This window comes from Mus caroli, chromosome 4 (genome assembly GCF_900094665.2).
Source record: "Mus caroli chromosome 4, CAROLI_EIJ_v1.1, whole genome shotgun sequence".
Lineage (NCBI taxonomy): Eukaryota > Metazoa > Chordata > Mammalia > Rodentia > Muridae > Mus > Mus caroli.
The window spans coordinates 123683646-123697081 of NC_034573.1; the positions used below are offsets into that span (position 1 = coordinate 123683646).

At 47.9% G+C, this 13436-nt stretch overlaps 1 protein-coding gene across 1 annotated transcript in view; it reads left to right on the forward strand.

Moving 5' to 3' along the window:
• The first annotated feature begins 2993 nt into the window (after positions 1 to 2993).
• Znf683 (zinc finger protein 683) overlaps positions 2994 to 13436 on the forward strand; it is a 23997-nt gene continuing 13554 nt past the window's right edge. The window contains exon 1 of the mRNA XM_021161438.2: positions 2994 to 3067. Within this exon, the coding sequence (XP_021017097.2) occupies positions 2994 to 3067 (74 nt within the window). The remainder of the gene's footprint in view (positions 3068 to 13436) is intronic.

Sequence of the window (13436 nt, forward strand, 5' to 3'; positions counted from 1 at the left end):
GCTGTCTTCAGACACTCCAGAAGAGGGCGCCAGATCTCGTTACGGATGGTTGTGAGCCACCATGTGGTTGCTGGGATTTGAACTCTGGACCTTCAGAAGAGCAGTCGGGTGCTCTTACCCACTGAGCCATCTCACCAGCCCTAGATTTATGTATTTTATGTATATGAATACACTATAGCTATCTTCAGACACATTAGAAGAGGGTGTCAGATCCCATTACAGATGGTTGTGAGCCACCGTGTGGTTCCTGGGAATTGAACTCAGGACATCTGGAAGAACAGTTGATGTTCTTAACTACTGAGCCATCATCTCTCCAGCCCCCTGGAACACCATCTTTAGACCAAGCCTCGAACTCAGAGATCTGCCTGTCTCTTTCTACCAAGTGCTGGTATTAAAGGCATGCAGCACTAATATAGTTTTGAAAGCCAGGGAGAGCAGAGCCTTACAGAAACAGTGAGCTGGAGGGTTTAGAACAGAGCAGGGTATTCGAGGAGCAGTCAGAACATTTGGCTCACCTGGTGTTATGAGACAAGACATTTCCTGGGGAGCCACAACACATGTAAGTCATCCCAGAGTCAAAGCTACCAAATGTCACGTGTGTCGGGTCTTCTAAGGCTATGGTAACACATCGTGACCAGAAGCCACTCAGGGAGGAAAGGGTTCATTTCAATTTATAAGTCTCAGGCCACACTCCATCCCCGAGGGAGGTCAGGGCAGGGACTTTAGGCAGGAACCTGGAGGCAGGAACTGAAGCAGAGGCCATGGAGGGTCACTGCTGACTGGCTTGTTCCACGTGGCTTGCTCAGCCTGCTTTCTTATACAACACAGGACCGTCTTGCCCAGGGACGGCACTGACCATTAGGCTTTCCCACACCAATCATTAATCAAGAAGGTGCCCTAGAGGCCTGCCTACAGGCCAACTTTCTCAATTGTGATTCCTCTTCCCAGGTGACTCTAGCTTGTGACAAGTTAACAAAAAACAAAAACAAAAAAAAACAAAAACAAACTAGCCTGCACATCTAGGCCTTTGCTTCTCTTCATCTTTTAACTGCAGGGTGTCTGTGGTTTCAGAAGGTTCACAAAGAAAACACAGTCATAGTGCCGCGACCCCACTCTCCCTTCAGCCTCTATCAAGAGTTGGTGGCACTGTGAGGTTCTGCACACAGATGTCCCCACCCATGTTCTGTCAGGAGGAGTGGGCTGGAATGGAGATGCTCACGGTCACATTCCACAGGCCTTGGACATAAGGCCATCTGTGCTGCCCAAGTAGGCTCGGCTTGGCATCCACCATCGTCTAGCAGTGGGAAGAACAGTCGCTTCTTCCATGGAACTGAATCTGATCTCTGGAGACTTTACCCACTGGCATCTTTAGGATGAGTCCTCTGCCAAGACTTGGTGTTGGAGACCATGCTTTGAGTTCATTCCTGGTCCCCCCCAGTTGCGTGGCCTCCGACAAGTTGTTTTTGTTTTTGTTTTAATAGTCTCAAAGCCGATCTCAATCGGCTCCCATCTCCATGACCCCTGACTGCCTTGTGAATGGCTGCATACTATCTTGTGCAATGCTTTTCCAATCACAAGGTGATTTCCCATTTATTGTCTAGATCTAGAAATCCCAGCTGCCAGAACAGGACGGGTGTGTGTAGTTAGGTCAGGTAAGGCAGGTCTTCTACCCTGGTTCCATGCCTTATTTCCACCCTTCTACTTCTGTGACCTATCCATCCCTTCTAATAATAAGAGAATAAGAAATAATCTCTCACTCCAATACCCTTGGCTCTCTCTTCCTGGTATTTCCCTGTGATCCTGACTTTACATAAAGAACAGTTTCCTAGACTTTCAGTTTGTTGATCGCTGTTGTTATTGCTTTTATTTTATTTCTTTAGCAGGGCTTCATGAAGTCCAGGCTGGTTTTAGCTTTTGATGTAGCCAAAGATGGCCTTGGAGTTCTGATTGTTTTGCCTCAGCCTTCCAACAGACACATACCATGCTCAGCTTCACTATTCTTTTATTGTTGTTTTTCTCTCTCCCCCCTCCCTCCATCTTCGCCCCAACTCCCCACCCCTGCCACCTCTCTCCTTTCCTCTTTGCCTGGCTAACCTGTAACTCAGAATATTGGACAGGCTGGCCTTAAACTCAGATAGGCATCTGCCTCTGCCTCCCAAGTGCTGGGATTAAATGTAAGTACCACTACTTCCAGCCTTTTTGTAAGAAACTAGATTTATGTATTATATTTTAGGTATGTGAGTGTTTTACGTTTGTGAGTGTATGTGTGTGCCTCGTACCCATGGAGGTCAGTTCCAGGTCTCCTGGGAACTGGAGGGTGATTGTGAGCTACCAGGTGGGTGCTGGGAACTGAACCCAGATCTCATCCTCTCTAAGAGCAACAAATGCTCCTGGTACCGTCTCTCCAGCCCGTCTCTTTTATTTACGTTTGAGACAGAGTCTCACTCTGTAGCCCAGATTGTCCTTGACACTTGGCGCATTCCTCCTGATTCAAATTCTTTCTAAAAATTTCATTTTATTAGCTCATCATTATTTTTCTTTTCTTTCTTTTCTTTTCTTTTTTTTCTTTTTGTTTTTTTGTTTTTGTTTTTGTTTTGTATTGTTTTTTGTTTTTCGAGACAGGGTTTCTCTGTACAGTCCTGGCTGTCCTGGAACTCACTCTGTAGACCAGGCTGGCCTTGAACTCAGAAATTCACCTGCCTCTGCCTCCCAAGTGCTGGGATTAAAGGAGTGCGCCATCACTGCCTGGCTATTTTCTTTCTTTTTTTTTTTAAAGGAGTTATTTTTATTTTATGTGCCCTGGTGTTTTGCCTGCATGTATGTTTGAAGGTGCCCGATCCCCTAGAATTGGAGCTACAGACAGCTCTTCCCAGCACCCACAGTAAGCTGCCATGTGGGTGCTGGGAATTGAACCCAGGCCCTCTGGAAGAGCAGCCAGTGCTCTTAACCACCGACCCATCTCTCCAGCCCTCTTATCATCATCCTTAGCGTACATGCGACATAAGGACATGCATGTGAAGTCAGAGGACAACCTTGTGATGACACCTCTGGAGACTGAACTTGTGTCGTGAGGCTCTGTGCAGTAAGCACATTTGCCACCTGAGTCTTCTCTCTTTAATTCTGCTTCTTCCTCGCAACTGTGGGGACTATAGGCATGAGCCACCATACCCGCCCACCGTTCATATTTTAGGCTCCAACAGAGCTGTTACTTCATCTGTTCAGGGAGCGCTTTACCTCACCCCTCACCTTTGCCCAGGGTTCTTTCAGTTCTGTGCGCTTCTAGGACAGGATACTTGCCTGACTCCATTCTATTTGCTTACTTTTCTTTCCCCACTGACTATTAGAATATACTCAAGAAGGTAGGGTCTGTGTTTGTATTGCATATGAAGATCCAGCCCAAGACTTGCTATAATTCCTTGTTATCTATTTGCTGAGTGGAGAAATGTATGGTTCATCTAAGTTCCCACAGTTAGTGATGGCCACAATTAGGATCTACATTTTTACTTCCAAGAATTCCCTTTGCAGTCTCCTAACCTAACCTACTTTATTACCTAACCCCTCTCAGCCTTCCTTAGAATCAGATGTGGGCTGAAGGGGATGGCTCAGCGGGTAAAGGTGCTTGCTGCTAAGCCTAATGACCTGAGTTCGATCCCTAGGATCCACATGATGGAGTTGACTAACTCTTTCATGTTGTTCTCTGATCTCCACATATATTTTAGGAAGTGGGTACATACACACACACACCACACACACACACACCACACACACACCACACACACACACCCACCCACACACACACACACACACACACCACATACACACCACATACACACCACACACACATACACACCACACACACATACACCACACACACATACACACCACACACACACATACACACCACACACACACAACACACACACAACACATATACACCACACACACATACACCACACACATACACACCACACACACACATACACACACACAACACATATACACCACACACACATACACCACACACATACACACCACACACACACATACACACCACACACACCACACATACACACCACACACACACACCACACATACACACACACACCACACACCACACACCACACACACACAGAGTAAATAAATAAGTAAATGTAATGATGATAATAAAATCAGATCAGATCTTAGAGTTCTGGGGTTTAGTCCTTTCTTCTTATGGATGAGAGCACCAAGATCCTAAAGGTTTGGTGGCTCGGTGGCTCACTGAAAGCCGAAGAGCAGATTGTACTCAGACTCTGCAATCTCCCCTGAGAATGGGTTTGGAGCCTTCTCCATCATCAGTGCCTTTGCAAGTGTTAAGTCCGTTCATTATCTCCCTGAATTCTAGGAAACCAGAACTCATGGATTTCCAGGGAGGGCTTTGTCCTGTGGGTGAGGTGGCTGTAAATTAATCCCTGGAAGCCCAGCTTTTTGCTCCCTAGACACCTCAAAGTCCAGATACCCAAAGTCTATCATGAGACACCCCATCAGGGCAGGGTTGAGGAGGAAGTATATAAGAACATGGAGAGTCCAGGACTCAGATGTGACGATCAGCCTGCGGCCCATCCCCAGTGTCCTGGGGTCCCTTCCACCTCCCATAGTGGCAACATGCTCCTGGTCCTGCCGCTGACCTATTGGGCCAGAGATCAGTAACCTGGACTTTGGCATCAGCCCCCTAGAGCTCACCAGCGACAACACAGTGCTCAGAAGAACTAGCAGGACTTGGGGTGGTTAAGTGACCATCACTTTTCCACAGTTCTGTCTGATTGGGGGCATAGTGGGGTGGGACCCACATGGAGTGACACTGTGGCCTCTTCTACCATCCTTCCTGCTGGGGAAGCGACGACCTCTATCTCCCCTTGACCCTGCTCTGGCTCCTCTTTAGAACCCCTCCCCGCTAGATGCACTTGGGAGTGTATAAACCAGGATATTGGGATAAGCTGACTCCTCAGGCAAAACCAGTATCTGGCAGTTCCGAGTTCACCTTTGTCTAAATATCTCAGCACAGGAGACTCTTCATTCATTATCCTCCCTTCCCCCCAAACCAACGCACCTTTAGTCCCTATTCTGCCAGAAGGCTCTTATTTCAGGAAAAAATACCCAAAAAACAAACAAAAACACTCTACACCCCCAACCAACTTCACATACTGCTGCCCCTTGTATCTCCCCACCCCCACCCCAGTGCCTCAGCCAATCACTCTGATTGATTGATTAGGGAGGAGGGAGAGAGAGGATCGATGGCAGAATCTGGTCCTATTCTTATTCAAAGCTAAAGGTCCAGAAGGGAGGGATACTAATTGTGGGTAGAATTGGACAGTGGTCACTGGAGCTTGGGCCAAAGCAGTCTGCAGAGTGGGGGAGGGTGGGGGATAAAAGCCGAACAATTGGAAGTCAGGACTAGATAGATACCGAGGTTGGGAGGAGAGTGATCCTAGAGTTGATCAAGGAGAACCGGCCTAAATCCTGAGGTGAGGGTTCCCAAGACGACGCGTCCCAGCTCAGTGACACTGTTCTGGGCTCTTGGCATTCGATGTCCAGCAGGGGGCGCTGGCTCCCCACACGACTCTTTTCCTTAGCCACCAGTTCTTTTGTTCATTCATTCCTTTGAAAAGGTCTGCGTGCCACTGTGTGCCAGGCACTGGGCACCAGATCCAGTGTGCGGACTGGAAAAATACGAGCGTGAAAAAGACACACAAAGTTCCAGACTTCGTGGCACAGGCAGGGTAGGATGACAGCGAATGGATAAGTATAGCGATTTAATGTTAGGAACAGGAAACCACACAAAACTCCTAAGAAACAGGTTTTTAAACTGAGACTTAAGAGAGGCCTAACTCGACCAGATAGAAAGTGATGAGGAAGAAGAAGGAGAAGGAGAAGAAGAAGAAGAAGAAGAAGAAGAAGAAGAGGAAGAAGAGGAAGAAGAGGAAGAAGAAGAAGGAAGAAGAGGAGGAAGAGGAAGAAGAAGAAGAGCTTATGTGGTGGGAGGAGGTCTGGGACACCAATGTGGGGGTCGAAGGTGAGGCAAAGGCGAGTAGGGAGATGGGGGTGAGTGGGCAAAGCCTGGTAAGGCCAATCCAGATGAGGCCAGAGGCCTTTCTGTTGCAGAATCCTTCTAGCTGAAGCTCCAGGACCCTCAACATTCCACCATCCAATTTTCTTGGCAATTTCTCCCACTCCGCTAATCCAGGAGGCTTTTCTTGAGTAACCAAGCACCACAAATCTACTCCTCAGAAATGAACAGATCAGAGGTGTTCTCAACGCTGGCTTTTGCTCTCTCCTTCCTGGGAGGAAATGCCGGATGACATTTTAATTACTACTGGAAATTTAACATGTAGATAGCCAGGAGCTAACCAGTTGGAAAACGGCAGAGCAATGAGCCAATCTACAATATTATTAGTGTAATATTTGATGGTGCTATATATATATTTTTTAATATTTGTGGCTTTTTCAGCTTTTTGAAATTTAAGACTTGTACATATTCACTTGAGACACATGTCTATGATCTTGAATTCTTTTCCTTGTCTGTCTCAAAGGACTAACAGTTTATCAAGTGTTCTGCAAGAGGACAGCAGGCTGGGCAGGAACTAGAATACCACACCCCACACTCTGTGTGTGTGTATTATGCCCAGCTGTGTGTCTGTGAGAAAGCAGAGAAAAACATGGGTGCCTCCCTCTGTCACATTTTGCCTTACTCCTGAGAGACAGAGTCTGTCTCTGAGCCTGAAGTTTGCTAGGCAGGATGATCAGGGAGGTGACACGCATACATGCCCAGATCCTGTATGGGTTCTGGGGATTAAACTCACTCCTCATGGGGCCTGGCAAGTGCTCTTCCACTAGGCTGTCTCCCAGATCCTCTCTCCTGTTTCATTGGAGTGGGCATGGTCTCATACACTGGGGTGGGCAGGGCCTCACAGTGTAGCCCATACTAACCATGAACTTCTCCCACCTCTGCTAGGCAAGCACCTGTTCCATGAGCTACACCCCAGAAGAGGTTCCTGTGTGTGTGTGTGTGTGTGTGTGTGTGTGTGTGTGTGTGCACGCACAGTAACTCTGTAGGACTCAAGCTGCTGTCTATCGGTCCCAGTCAGCTTTAGCTGTCAACTTGACACAGCCTACAGTCACCTGAGAAGGGAGCCTCAGTTGAGGGACTGCCCAGATCAGATTGGCCAGTGGATATGCCTATAGGGAATTGTCTTGATCAGGCTAACTGATGTAGAAGAGCCCAGAACACTCCAGGTGGCACTGTTCTCTAAGCAGGTGACTCTGGACAGTACAAGAAACCCAGCTAAATGTGAAGCTGCTAGCGAGCCAGCAGCACTCCTTGCCTGTCTGCTTCACGTTCCTGTCTTGGGTTTCTGTCCTGACTTCTCTCAGTGGTGGCCCTATATGTATTTCTCACAACCTACTTCAACTAGGGTTCATCCTCCCCTCGAGCCCACCAGAGAGAGTGGGAAAGAAAGGTGATTAGGACACAGGGGAAGTGGACATGGTAAGAAATTGTTCTTTGGGGCGATTCCAAACTGCGTTGTTCTCAGTGCAGCCCACTAGCTGACACCACACACGAATCAGCAGCAGCAGCAGTTTGATCCAGAAGAAACCCAGAGACGTGCCAATCATCCAAAGTCCCTCAGAAGCGGCAAGAAGCTGCAGGAGTCTCACAAGAAGTTATTTGGTGAGCTTCTTTCTATGAAGTTTCCACAACTGAAGCTCAACAATGCATATCAACAGCAAAGACTTGTGAATTGGAGCAAGGTGAGCCAAAGCTTGAGTTCCCGCTGTCTGCGGGGTCAGATTTATATTCTTTCTAAACATCAGGTGTCCTCTCACATGCCTGCTTTAGCAAAACATCCTTTCATCTGTGTCTGCCCCAGCAAAACAACATTAGAACCTGAGTCTTCAAAGAAACTAGACATTTCCCCGTGATGGCCCCTTCTGACCTCTGCAGGCACCAGGCTCGATTGTGATACACACATATGCATGTTGGCATAACACTTATAGATGTAACAAACGTATGTCTAAAGTAAATATTTGTTTTTCTTCAAAGTATATGGGTGCTGGGATTAAAGGCGTGCGCCACCACTCTTGGCTTAAAATGTTTTCTAAAGATGGGTTTCATTTTATGTGTATGGGTGTGTGCCTGGTGCCCATGGAGGTCCGAAGAGGGGGTCAGATCTCCGGGAACTGGAGTTGATAGTTTGTGCCCTCAGAGGTGTTGGGAATCAAACCAGGGTCCTCTGGAAGAGCAGCCATCATTCTTAACCATTCAACCATGGCTTTAGTTCCAGGGACTGCCTTTTATGTTACAGAAAGGTGATTTCTTTTTCCTTTTTCCTTTCTTCCTCCTTCCCTCCCTCCCTCCCTCCTCCCCCTCCCCCACTCCTTGCTTCTCCCACTCCCACCCCCCAACTCTCTCTCTCTTTCTTTCTAGGTGTGACATCATGGAGTCATGTTGCCCTCATATGCATGAATGAAGCTTGGTGACTTTCTAGGTACACTGTCCCTCTGTGTGTATCAAAAGAAGCAGTTTCTATCGCCCCACTGTAGCAGACTGCCATCATGAATCCCCTTTCTCTCTCTTTCTCTCTTAAAAATATTTATTTAGCGGGGCGTGGTGGTGCACGCCTTTAATCCCAGCACTAGGGAGGCAGAGGCAGGCAGATTTCTGAGTTTGAGGCCAGCCTGGTCTACAGAGTGAGTTCCAGGACAGTCCAGGCTACACAGAGAAACCCTGTCTCGAAAAACCAAAAAAAAAAAAAAATATATATATATATATATATATATATATTTTATTTATTGTATGTACATGGACACACCAGAAGAGGGCGTCAGATCCGTTACAGATGGTTGTGAGCCACCATGTGGTGCTGGGATTTGAACTCAGGACCTCTGGAAGAGCAAGCAGTCAGTGCTCTTGACTGCTGAGCCATCTCTCCAGCCCCAATGAGGATTACCATCCCCCACTGCCAATCATCTGTTAACTGATCCTTTCTTCATTCATTATTTTATTTTGCAGTATGAGGTATCTAACCCAACCCCTCACACGGGGCGCTAAACTCTACCACTGAGCACCACACCCAAACCACAGTCAAGTTATCTGAGGTTTAGACCCTCCCAGATCCAGGCAGAATGAGCTGCCTGCAAACTGGTCCTCATGTGACAGCTCTTCATCTTTCCTAGTGTTTTGATCACATCATTGCTTCCTGCCACTTCGAGCAGTCCCAAGTCAGGACCTCTGATGATGTGAACGGGAACCCTGCACAGGGGAGGCAGACATCTCTGCAGCATCCTTCAGCCAACTCAGGCCTGTGAGCAGGAGAGGCTCTGAAGCCCCTGCTGAGGGAATACGGGAACAGCTGTGAGAAGTTAGCACACGCCTGGCACACAGCCAGCCAGTCAGGGACCTGTGCTCTTATCCTTTTCTGGTGTGACCAGTCCCGTGAACCATTCATGTGTGGTCAGAGCCCAGCTGATTGTCGGGAATGGGCTGTTAATGACTTAGCCAGAAGCATCTGCCCCTGGCAGAGGATGGAAACAGATGAAACTAAACCGGACCTGGCTATGCTGGGAAGGAAGCAGAGGGGAAGTCCAGGGGGAGCTGAACCTGGAAGCCAAACAGCTCTGAGGGTGGGAGGCTGGGCCTCAGGGGGAGGACACTCAGGGAGGAGGTCAGAAGCAGTGGTAGTGGTGGAGGCCCTGCTTCCTGGAGACTCAGACAGTGGTGTCTCTTTCTTTTGTCTTCTTTTCTTTTCTTCTTTTCTTCTTCTTCTCTTCTTCTTCTTCTTCTTCTTCTTCTTCTTCTTCTTTCTTCCCTTCTTTTTCTTTTTTTCTTTGTTTTTTGTTTTTCTGAGACAGGGTTTCTCTGTATAGCCCTGGCTGTCCTGGAACTCACTCTGTAAACCAGGCTGGCCTCGAACTCAGAAATCTGCCTGCCTCTGCCTCCTGAGTGCTGAGATTTAAACACATCGCCATCACTCCATGGCTTCAATCCCAGCACTTGGGAGGCAGAAGCAGGCGGATCCCTGTGAGTTCAGTCTATAGCCAGTCTAGTCTATAGCACTAATTCCAGGAGAGTCAGGGCTACACAGAGAAATCCTGTCCTGAAAAAACAAACCAAACCAAACCAAACTAAACCAAACCAAACCAAAAAACCCAAAATGAAAACAAACAAAATACTTGTAACTCAAGCTGACCTAGAATTTCTAATCCTCCTGCCTCAGCGTTCCTAATTTTAAAATTATATTTCTGCTCCACCATGCCCAGAATAAAGACAGGTACACTTTGAGGCGCATATAAAATCCCTAGTCTGATAGAAGATGAGAGGCTACAGTATGGAGCCGCTTCATCTCAAGGGGAGGGAGGGCACCACGGTCTCTCCATCTGGGAACCTTCAGATAGGGAGGCACATCATATCCCCTGACTGTCTAGTCATTAGCCCTGCCCCTCCTCATTCTGCTCCCTGGTCCCCTTCCAAACCTGGGGGGCCCTTTAGACTCTGGACATGTCCCCAGTCTATGCAGGAGGCCTTGTGACTTTGGAACAAGGGCTCTCTTTCTTAGGAACTTCGTGGGGGGTTCTTGAACGTGGGTGTGGTGAGAGTCTGCCTCAGAGTGGCTTCTACTCTTTCCTCAGAGGCTATTTAGGGAGGTGACAGCTTCTTTTGGCCTACCACAGCCCTCTCAAACCCTCCCCACCTTGCTGCCCCCACAGCTGTTCTAAGAGCAGAGGGAAACCACAGACTAGAAGCTGAAGGAGCTGCTCTGTTCAGGAGAGGGGGTAGAAAATAAGGTCCCTGGGTTAGAGGCCCAAGCAGGTGTAGAGCTGGGGTGAGGTTGGGGGTGGGGTCAGAGGCTGGGGGTGGGGTGGGGCTGAGGTGGGGTCAGGGGCTATGAGAAAGCCCCTGCCCTGTCTCTAAGAAGACCCTAAAGAGGAGCTGGAGAAATGGCTCAGTGGTTAATAGCACTGACTGCTCTTCCAGAGGTCCTGAGTTCAATTCCCAGCAACCACATGGTGGCGATCTGATGCCTTCTTCTGGTGTGTCTGAAGACAGCAACAGTGTACACATATAATATAAGATAAATAAATTGTTAAAATTAAAAAAAAAAAAATCCTGTGCTGGAGAGATGGTTCAATGATTAAGAGCACCGACTGCTCTTCCGAAGGTCCTGAGTTCAAATCTCTGCAACCACATGGTGGCTCACAACCATCTGTAATGGGATCTGACGCCCTCTTCTGGTGCATCTGAAGACAGCTACAGTGTACTTAGATATAATAATAAATAAATTTTAAAAAAATCCTGAAGAGCAGGTTTTCTCTCCCTTCCACCCATTTAAAAAAACAAAAACCAGTTTTTAGTTTGTTAGTGCGGGAGCATGTGATGCATTTTACGTGTGCCAAAGCCCTCCCTAATCAGGAGGTCAGGGGACAGTTTGCAGGAATGAATTCTTTCCTTCTATTTTGGGTTCTGGGGCTCGAACTCAGATGGTCAAGCTTGAGTGTAATCGTTTCCTCTCACTCTCTCTCTTTCTCTCTCTCTCTCATCTAAGGTGGGAGCCAATTACATTCCCATGCAGGTTGGTAAAGCGAGCAAGTCCCTTCAAGACACCACTAAAGCACATTAAGGTCAGAAGGAGGCCAGGTCCAAGGTGTGCTTGCTCTGTTCTGCGTCTCTATTTCCCACTTCCAGGTTCCCCTCCCTCAGCCAGGAATCAGTGGAATTCAGACTTTTCTAGAATCTTCCCGGGGACGTTGTTCATGAAGTTGGGTGTGTCCCTGTCTCTTTTCCTCTTTCCCTCCCTTTCCACCCCCCCCTAAATTTTCTATTTTCAGATTTACTTTATTTTATACATGTGAGTGTTTTCCCCACATGTATGTCTGTGTACCATGTACATACCTGGAGCCCATGGATATCTGTAGGGGACAGTGCAGGCATGCCCTGGAGGCCAGCCTACTTGGCACACTGAACTTCTAAATAAGAAACACGGCACGCTGTGCTCCTGAAGTCAGAACACTGAATTCTGAAGTAGTGTGAATAGCAAGTAGCTGGCCCACAGAGGAGTCTGGATTTTCCATGTCTCCTTTAGTGCATTTCTTCTGCATACAGACCTGGTGGTATGAGCTCTCACTGTCCAATCTGAGGTAAGGTGCTAACCAACCACAGCCAATAGGCTTCCACTGTATAAGCGGTTTCTCACTTAAAGCAGGCGCCATTCCCCTGAAACTGTCTCCTGAGTGGACAGTCTCCTGAATGGTCCATCCCCTCGCCCTTTACTGAGCCACAGGCATTGCTATCTCGTCTGGGGTTGCCCTGGTAATGATGTCAGATGTCAGAAAAGGGTATCAGGTCCCCTTGAGCAGGAGTAACTGAAACTTACGAGGCACCATGTGGGTGCTGGGAATCGAACCCAGGTTCTCTGGAAAGCAACAAGTACTAACTGCCGAGCCAACAACTCTCCAGGGCTCTTTTTTTGTAATGGGAACATGACAGGAATGGTAAACCCTGTTGTACATAGCTGGCCTTGCTGCTCCATGGTTATTGCCTATAGAAAAGGGTTTGTCCTCTCTGAGTCTCAGTCTATGTCAACTGTCCCAGCAGAGTCCATCACCACAGCTATCCAAGGTCACATTTCCCACTGACTGTCCACAGGCAGGGACACAGACAGCTTTGTTTTTTGTTAGTTTGTTGTTTGGTTTGGGGAGATGGTCTCATTACATAGTCCAGACTGAATGGAGTTCAAGGTCTCCCCTTTCCTCAGCTGACCAATTACTGTGACAGATGGCACGCATTCCACCTCTCTGCTACTAAAGCAAATTTAGATAGCAAGCCCTGTGTTGGTTCTGCCTAAAATTACATTATTATGCTTATTATTTTGTGATTTTATTATTTTATGTGTATGCATGTTTTGCCTGGGACCATACCTGTGTATCACATGTGTGCTTCTGGGACTGGTGGGTGGGTAGGAGGTGGGGAGTGGGTGAGGGAAGAAAGCCAGGCATAGTGGCACAAGGCTTTCTGAGGCAGGACAATCTTTGTGAGTCCTAGGCCATCCAGGGCTACAATGTGAGACCTTCTGTGTCTCACTCACTCGCAAAACACAGCATGGAGCAGTGGCTTGAGGGATAGTTTAGTGGTTAAACGCAATGATTTCTCTTCCAGAGCACAGGGCTTTGATTCCCAGCGTCCACAGAGGGCTCACAGCCATCTCGCTAAGTCCAGTCCAAGGGACTCTAAAGCTCTCTTTTGGCCTCCACGGGTACCAAGCACACAAGTGGTACATATGTAGGCAAAACACCCATACATATAAAATATACTAAGCCGGGCGTGGTGGCGCACGCCTTTAATCCCAGCACTCGGGAGGCAGAGGCAGGTGGATTTCTGAGTTCGAGGCCAGCCTGGTCTACAA